The 9,251-nt window shown below is 48.1% G+C and overlaps 1 protein-coding gene across 3 annotated transcripts in view; it reads right to left on the reverse strand.

Moving 5' to 3' along the window:
- The window catches only part of BCL11A (B-cell CLL/lymphoma 11A (zinc finger protein)), a 98,125-nt gene extending 96,518 nt beyond the window's left edge, over window positions 1–1,607 (reverse strand). For all 3 annotated transcript variants that reach the window (XM_004691422.1, XM_004691421.2, XM_004691418.2), the window contains exon 1: window positions 1,320–1,607. In XM_004691422.1, coding sequence (XP_004691479.1) covers window positions 1,320–1,374 — 55 coding nt within the window. In that variant the 5' untranslated portion in view covers window positions 1,375–1,607. The remainder of the gene's footprint in view (window positions 1–1,319) is intronic.
- Between the last annotated feature and the right edge of the window lie 7,644 nt (window positions 1,608–9,251).

Raw genomic sequence — 9,251 nt, forward strand, 5'->3', positions numbered from 1 at the left:
CGAGGCCCGGCTACCGCCGCCGCCCGCTCCCGGACTGCCTCTCCGCGCTCGGTCTTCTGTCTGTTTGTTGGCAGGAGGCACCCGCACACGCGGTGCTTGTAAACATTCAGACACGAGATTTTTCCCAATCAAAATCCACTTCCACTTTTTTTGAAAATCTTCCAAAAAATAGTAAGAGGAGGGAGTTCCTCGCTCTCTCTCCGTGCCGCCAGCACTCTAAGTTTTCAACTAAAGAGGTTTTGGGGAAGGGGGGGGGGTTGTATTTTTTCACCACTATTAGAGATTGTGAGATTTTTGCCGGGGGGAGGGGGAGAAGCAAAAGAGGAGAGAGAGGCAGAAAGCCGCCCGCGGAGCGTTTGACTTCAGTTGTGAGAAAGACATTTTACATTCTCTTGTCTTGTTTATTTCATTGCATTGCATTGCATTGCCTTGCATTGCCTTGCATTTTGCATGTCTTTTCGCCTGCACTAAGGTCCGGTCGGGAGGGGCAAACAACCGCAACCCCAGCGGCAGCGGCGGCCCGGGCGCCCGCCCTCCCTCTCCCGCTCGCCCCCGGCCCCCGCTCTCGCCCTTCGGCAACGGCGGAGCTGAGGACAAGCTCGAGGAACTGGCACAAAAGGCAGCGGGACAAACAGCCACCTCGGGCCGGAACAAAAGGCGGCAGCGCCGGCCGCGCCTCCAGTCCAGCTTAGCCGTCCCGCTCTCCCTCGCGGCTGCTGCCCCTCTCCAGACTCCGCCGACTCTCGAGTGCCTGAGACCCCCTCCCACAGTCTCACAGTCTCACTATTGTGGAGATGTCTACTTTCTTCCCTGCGCACACTTGACCACGAGCGCGCTTGTGTCCGAGGGCCAGTCTCACCTCTTTTCTTCCAGGGAATTGTTTTTTAGGTTTGCACTAATTGCCCCCCCCCCATTTTTCTAGGTAGAGTGAAAGCAACCCCCTTTCTCCACCAGCTCCCTCCCCGAGGTTTGCAGGAGAGTTGTTTTCATCCTTAGCATTGTTCATTATTTTGCAAAATTGAAAGGGAAATCATTGCATTTCTTTTTGAAAAGCGAAATAAGCACCAGAGAGCAGGAAAGAGAAGTCAAAAATTTGTAAAATTAAAAGGTATATGCTATCCCAAAAGTACACATACGCCTATGGTTGGGATGAGGGTTTGTTTTCCCTTTAATCGCTTTTATCCCTACTATAGGTTTTTATCCTGAAAAAAAAATTTTAATGCATGCACACACCCCTCTTTCCCCCCTCGCTCTTGCTTCTCGTCCTGCGCGCTCTCGTGATTATTAATAATTATTATTACTATTATTGGGTTACTTACGCGAGAATTCCCGTTTGCTTAAGTGCTGGGGTTTGCCTTGCTTACGGCGAGACATGGTGGGCTGCGGGGCGGGCGGCGGCGGCGGCGGCGGCGGCGGCGGGCGGACGACGGCTCGGTTCACATCGGGAGAGCCGGGTTAGAAAGAAGGAGACTCCAGAGAAAATATCTTCATCAGTGCCTTTTGACATCCAAAATAAATTAGAAATAATACAAAGATGGCGCAGGGAAGATGAATTGTGGGAGAGCCGTCATGGCTTTTTTTTTTTTTTTAAAAAAAAAAAAAAAAAAAAGGAGAGAGAGAGAGAAGAGAGATAGAGGGAGAGAGAGAGAGAGATGAAAAAAATGGCAAAAGCCCCCCTGAGCTGCAAGTTCAAGTGCGGACGTGACGTCCCTGCGAACTTGAACGTCAGGAGTCTGGATGGACAGAGACACACAAAACATGGGCAGGGCGAGCAGGAGAGAAGGGGAGGAGGGAAGGGGAAGCTCACACCAATGGACACACATCAGGGGCTGGACATGAAAAAGAGACCAGGACAAGCCAATGGCCAGTGCGGGGCGGGGGAGGTGCCGGGCGGGGGGCTCAGCAGACGCCAGACGCGGCCCCCGGGGGAGGGGCGGCGGAGGGGAGGGGGCGCTGGGGCAGCGGGCTCACCAGTGGCCGCAGCTAGCGTGGAGGAGGCGGCGGCGTGGCCCGGAAAGAAGAAAGGGTTGGGGGGGTGGGGAGCGAGACGTGTGCCCAGATCTTCCCCCCACCCGCCCGCACGCGGACCCTAAAATGAAAGATTTTTTTTTTTAAGCGGGGGGTGAGGGGGAGGAAGCAAGAGTGCTTCAGGAGCTTGCAGCCCCGGGCCGGGAAGCGCAGGCGGAGGGAAGCCAGGTAGAGTTGCTCCTGGACACCCTCCTCCGTGCGCACACCCACTTCCCCTCCCTGCGGCCGCCGCCGCGCTCGCTCCCCGCGTGCGGACGCCTAGTGAAGGAGCGAGCCAGGGTCTGTGCCCGCGAAACTTTGTCCGAGGAGAGGATAGCAAAGAAAATCACCCGAAGTTGAGCGCTGAGCCGCCAAGTTACAGCTCCGCAGCGGGCGCGGGGTGGCGGGAGGGAGCGCGCGGCAAAGCTTGAGTCCAGCCCCAAGTTTGGAGGGTTGCGGGTCCGGAAGAACTGCGTCTGGCCCTCCGGGAGCCCGGAGACGTAGAGAAAGGGCGCGAGGGCGAGTGAGGGAGTGTAGGCCGGGCCAGGAGGGAGCGACCCCTAAGGCTAAGCCGGGGCGGGGGGGGGGGGTACGTGGGGGGGGGGCGCCTGGATGTGCGAGGATGTGAGCGCCTGGGTGCGACTGGGTCTAAGTGCAGCTGGAAGCACGGACGCGAGGCTCTCCAGGGTCTCAGAACGAGCAAGAGGCCAAGGAATAATGAACCTGAAGCCTGATTCGGGGCACGTTTGGACCCCGGGAGGGGAGCGCCGGGCCCGGGGCGAGGGAGGCGCCGAGGCGTCCACCTCACCGAGCGGCCGCGGGCCAGAGGACAAAGCCCGGGCGGTCTCGGTAGTTCCAGTCCCTGGGAACGAGCTCCCGGCGCTGCGGGAGGTCCCCGAGCCGGGTCCCAGGGAATGACACACCCCCTCCCACTCTGGAGCAACTGCAAAAGCACGGAAGAATTGGGGGGTGGGGGGGGGAGGTTCTTACGGGCAGAGCACAACTATTCCTTTGCTGTTACCGGGGGAAAGAAAATGGGGAATGAAGAGAGAGCATCTAGTTCCGAGAGCAGCGGGGAGGCCACAGTAGTGGGGTGACGGCTCTTGCTAGTGCTGCGTTCCCAGGTGCCCCAGGCCAAGGAGTACATTCAGGAGCCCACAGCCCCTCTGGGCTTTCTGTGTACGTTCCAGAGAAATTAAGGAAGACCTGTTGGAAAATAAACCTCTGTTTCTTTAATACAGACACACAAGCGCGCGCGCGCGCGCTACCGCTGTCAAAAAGCGGGCTTCACTCTGGCGTGGGATACTTTCAGTTTTACGTAAAATGTACAGCAACAGCACCCCCTGCGATTGGAAAGTTTATTCAGAAACGTGCCTGCAAAGTCCCCCAGCGTCTCCCGCCTCCCAGCTTCCCTGCCTGCCTGCGCCACCCTGTAGCCTCAGCCGCCGCCGCAACTGAGACCGCTGAGATTCCAAATCCGGAAGGGCAGGGGGTAGAGGAAAATGGACTCAAGTCCAAGGGAGGTGCGGAGGGTGCCGGGTGCAGGCGGGTTACCGCGACCCGCGAGACTACGAGCTGCAGGTGAACGTGTGTGAGTGTGTATCAGCAGAGCAAACAGCCTTGCTTCCCTCCGCTCCGAGGGCTCTGCAGCCCCTCGGGTCTTCTCTTACCCCTCCTCAGTCTAAAGGACGCCCTTTTTGTAACTCGCCCACTCGGCGGGGGGCTTTATTGTTTTAAGCGTGGGCCGGGGTCTTGCACGCGCGCTCCCACCTCGCAGCCGCTCCAGCAAGCGGCTGTTTATTCATGTGTTCTCTTAGTAAAGTTTCAAAGACCTTTTAGAAAATGACTGGCTTGCCTAGCTCGGGGATGCTTCGGGCCCCTCTAAGGAAGAAAATGAAGAGTTGATGCTCAACATTAGGAGAGACGTGGGCTGGTCTGGGTTTGTGTAAATGTGGTTTGTTGTTACTGTTTCCCTCCAGTTTAAGGATGAAAAAAAACTCAAATCCTGTTTAAGAAGCAGAAAGATTCACTTGCAGTGAAGCTGTGTAGCGTGTGCGTTACACCCGTTCCCCCTTTTCATGAGTTCTCCAGAGCAGATTAGCGTCTCTATTCCTCTACGATTTTTTTTTGGGGGGGTGGGGGTGGGTTCTGGTTAAGCTAGTCTTAGAGTGACCACAGGAATGTCCCTGCAGTGGAGGGGGTAACGGGGGACAAGGAGAATGGTTGCAAGGAAGGAGATGAGGAGAGGGAAGAAAAAGGTGCAACTGGGAGGCCTTTGAAAAATAAATAAATAAAATAAAAATCCCTTTTGGTGTCAAGAGTGAGCCAGATTATTTTGGAACAGAGCTTTTCAAATTTAAATATTTTCCCATCCATCCATAAAAGTCCACATATAGAGAAGATATATAATAGGTGACTGTGTTGTGAAAATATATACGTGTGATTTATATATAATGGTGTGTATAAAGCTTTTCAGGGTTGGCTGTAGTGTAAAAAGTAATGACTTTATTACCTCTGAAAGGTTCTGTGGCTCACATTTAACAGTCTTCTGAATTACAATTCATTACACAATTGTGTGCTCTCTAAAACCGGCACCCTATCAGGACGGCTATCTGTGGTTATTTCCAATAAATAACTGGCAACATTTTATTGATTTTCTTTTTTAAAAAAATCATAGGAAATTAAGCACTTAGTTACAAGTAGGTCTGCTACGTTATTGCACTTGTTTCAGATTCCAGGGGGTTCCTTCCGAAACCACATCTTAAAACATACATTAAAAGCCCAGTTTTGCAGCTGCTTTCCCCGAGTGCCAATGGAGTGGTAAGCAGCAACGTTTCCACCATTAACATATATTTAATTTCACCATCATAAAATGCCAAGAGTGAAATAGTAACTGCCCTCCGCTGCTTCCCCTCCCCCAGCCTGATTTCACCCAGCCTAGAAAACCAAAGCTGTGCATCGGTATTTGATCCCTCCTGGTGGCAGACCCCCACTCCAATCTCCAGTGCTCGCCCCTACGGATGACACCCCCTCCCTTCATCGCTGCCGGATACTTGCTAAAGCGCCCAAAACTGGGGGAGGGGAGGGTTTGTGTGTGTGTGTGTGTGTGTGTGTTTGTGTGTTTAAAGAAATAAAAAATGTGTTTTTTTAAGAGGTTTAGAATATTACATAAGTATTGATTAATGATGCAGGTGGTTTTGTAGGGGGTAAAGGGTCAAGTTAAACACGCACACGTGGATACATAATACCTATATTTACCTTTCCCAAAGTGGCTTTTAGAAAGTAATAAATTATGGCAATGTTAAAATTATCTTCTCGCCGTTCAGTTAACTTTATTTGGAGCTGTAGAACCTTTGCTGAGTCCACTGAGGGGGTAATAACGCTCTCTGGGCTCTTTCCCAAATCTTTGGTGACGACATAGAGTGTAAACTCCAGGCCAACAGACGACCTCTCTCCTCCCCTTCTCCCCCTTTTTATCTTGCCCGCGGAGGAGACTCCCCAGGACTTCCTGCAGTATATATTCTGCCTCTGATCTCCGTACTTAATAGCCAAGTCCTGGTTTATGCTTTATAATGTGTTGACAAGTTTTCTAACAGACTTTCTGAAATAATGCACATATATTCACGTCGGTTAGAAACCCACCGTATTTTTAGAGTCGAATAGATCTATACCCTAATGTAGTGAAAGAGTGTAAATCATAGAGGATTTCATAGTCCTTTCAGTAGTTTTCGGTATGAAGTATGAGCCGCGTGGCCTCCAGACGTAACCTTTTAGAAAAAAAGACAGTGCTTTTATTTTATGGTGTAAAGTGCTTTTAGCTCCAGGGCTCTGAACGTGAATGTGGTCAACAAACAGCTCCAAGAGGGAAGACTTAATACAGTCCCTGCCCTCGTGCGGAGGATCTCCTGGCGCGAGGGACTCAGGCTGAGCAGGAGAATGAAGGGTTAAAAGGTCTGTCTCGATGGAAACTACAAAATTAGAATAAAATATTCACTGTCTGCCTTTGGGGTAAACACCTTTATAGACAAAAAGATAAATAAATGAATGACTAAATGAATGGTTATAAATACAATTGGTTCTCTCTCTCTCCTCCTCCTGTCTCTCCCCTTCCTCCCCCCACCCCCAGGGCAGTTCAGAATATAGAAAATCAACTATCATCTTCATAAAATAAAATTTAGCTTGGATTCTACCCCAGGAATATGTTTGGCGTTTCAGTGAGGTTCTTGAGGGCCAGGAAGATAGGGTGTTAAGACAAAAGAAAAATTAATTTCAAAAAAGGTAGGGGGGAGGTTGTCCATGAAGAAGGGGGGGTGTGTTTTTATGTGACCACTCTAAACTGAAAAGGTGAGTGGAGAGGCCAGCTCTCCTCTCCAACTTCCCTCAGCCAGCCACGCTCCTATAACATCTCTTCCTCCTCTAACACTAGTATGATCCAAAGTCTGGGATCTAAAGGAAGCCCCTGGGGGGCAGTATCTATACCTTCTGCAAAGGTACAGGTACCCCCACCCCCAACCCAGCCCCCACTCCCAGGGAGATCCTGTGGGAACATTAGTGTCTTTTCTCCAGAGTCTCGGTCTTTTGTTGGCTGGCAGATTATTTCACATACCTGGGTGGACCTGTGGAGAAAAAGAGAGACAGGAGAGAGGAAGAGCAAGGGAAGGGAAAAGGAAAGAAGGAAAAAGCTGAATCTGCTTAAATAGATCTATACTTTCCTCTAGGCTGGTCTTAGTGACTACTAAGTCACTAATGGTGGGAGGATAGTGGTGGTGGACAGTAGTCTTCCCCACTAAGTCCCTTTTGAAATCAAGGAGATACTGTTAAAACAGTATATATATGTGTGTGTGTGTGTGTGTGTGTGTGTGTGTGTGTGTGTGTGTATTAAGATTTATTTATTTGTGCATACAGAACTGGGGTACAGGCCAGAGGTGCAGGGGTGGTGAGAGGCTTCACCAGAGAGAGTGGGGAGCAGAACAGGCAGATCGTCGAAGTACACTGCCGAGGGGAGCAGCCAGCAGCCAGGAGAGGTCTGCTGAGCCATGTGGATCTCCTCCAGGGCAGGCGGGGATCGAACTCCTGGAAGTGGCTTTAGCTTCTTAGTGCTGTGCTTAAACCTGCTGAGCCACCAGGGAGTGCCATCCATGACATATTTAATTTAGCTCCCTAAAGCTGACATGAAGCCCATAGGTATTGTGCAATGATACCTGGCCAATGCTGTATTTGAAATTTCCTAATGTAACACTTAACACACAGTAGATGCTCAATAAAGGGTTTTGAGTGAATAAATGAATAAATCCTATAATTGTATAAATGAAACCAACATAACTAGCCAAATTCTGTAAGTTTCCTCCAGAGAGCAATTAGACATTGACCAGGTAAAAAGCCTAAAGAATGCTTGCATTTAAACCTAAAAGTGATTCCCGTCAAGGATGGTCAGAAAGATTATCCAAAATATCAGAATAATTGAACAATTATTAACACACTGTGAGCTATTTCTACCTTGCCAACAGCCTACATCATCAAATACCTTCTAAGTAAAGCAGTATTAAGAACCCAGTATCAAGTGATCTTTTTTTTAAATGTTGCTTCTAAAAGAAGAAAATACAATCAAAGCAGCCAAAAAGAAAAACTACATTAACCAATCTCTGTGCCCCCCTCCCCATGAATCTTTTGCTTTTAAGAAGGGAATAATTTTTTTGTATGTATTTTTTCCATATCTAATCTTAAAAACAAGCTTCACCTTTTTGCCTCTTTTAAAGGAGTGGGGGGAAAGGGGGTAAATAAAAGGAAAAGCAAATCAACACACACACACATACAGACACATCTGGTCTAACATTTTGTACCGCAAGTTTCAGCCCAATGTGATTTAAAACAATGTGAGTTAAAAACCTCTTAAAATTTGGGTTTATAATGGAAACGCTGACAGACTCTTAATTATAGCAGCCCTGCCAGACACTGCTATAATGAAATAGTTGTGCTTTCATTACTATAGAGGCACTATAGTTAAGGTTCTGTCAGTGTTTCTATTATAAACCCCAAGTTTAAGAGGTTTATAACTTGGGCTATTTAAATGGCACTGGGTGGAATTCAAGTTATCAGTCCAGATGTGAAGTTGTTTTATAAAAGACAGAACAACTTGGCTGAGGAAGCTTTTGGATCTCTAACTCTCTCTCTCTCTCTCTCTCCCCTCTGTCCTTCCTTCTTTACCTCCCCCCCCCCCACCTTTACAGAACATCACAGAAATGAAATGAATTTTAGTGGTTTCATATGGCCTTATTACCAACTTCTAGCTATGACTTCACTGTCTAAAAGGAAATTTTATAGGCAGTTAGTCCATTACTTGGACAAGTACTCTTTGCTATTATTATGTTTTTATCATTTAATTATCCTGAAACATATATGTACATACATAATACATATATAGAGAGAGAACTTAAAAATCAAGATTAAATGTCAATGATGTTGCATCATATACATACACAGAAGTATACATTCTGATGAAAAAGTATAATTTACTAATGAGAAATAGAGTACCTCATATCTTTTTTATCTGGTCTATCAACTGTATGAGAAAACTAAAAGGAGTATTAACATCTTATTTCAGAAAGTTTTAGTTTTCCTTGTATCAGTGGGTTTGTTCAGAAAGCAATAGCTACCATGTCAATGGTGGTAATGGTGGTGGTGATGGTGGTGGTGATGATGGTGATGGTGATGGTGGTGGTGGTAGTGATGGTGGTGGTAGAAATGATGATGGCAGGGTGGGAGATGGGGAGAGTAGTGGGGTTTTTTAGTTAATATATCCATTAGAGGGATATGAAAGATGAAGGTAAAAAGCTCCAACCCTTGCTTTCACAACTGTTGATGCTTTAGAAAGATTATTCCACACAGATCAGGTGGTAGATAAGTTAAAATGACATTCTTAAATGCATGCCACCACAACCACCAAGAGGTGACCTCTTCTGGGTCTTTTTGGCAGATATAGGGTCACTGACTTCATACCGAAAGACCCACCAAAAATTGTGCAGAACCACATCTGCATTTAAAATCTTTCCACTTCCACAAGAGCAATTCCTTTTTTGTGTTCTCTCTGACTGAAATCAGACCACCAAATCAGGCCACCAAGTACCATAAGGCCTTGCTAATTCTTAGTTCACAATAGCATTAGCTGGTCTGCTCTGGAGTTAGGTAGGTGACAAAAGAGAAGTAGTCATCAAAACATGTCACCAGGCTCAGTTTTTTTTTTTTCT

Source organism: Condylura cristata, unplaced genomic scaffold (assembly GCF_000260355.1).
Source record: "Condylura cristata isolate star-nosed mole 26May11 unplaced genomic scaffold, ConCri1.0 scaffold00031, whole genome shotgun sequence".
NCBI classification, from domain to species: Eukaryota; Metazoa; Chordata; class Mammalia; order Eulipotyphla; family Talpidae; genus Condylura; species Condylura cristata.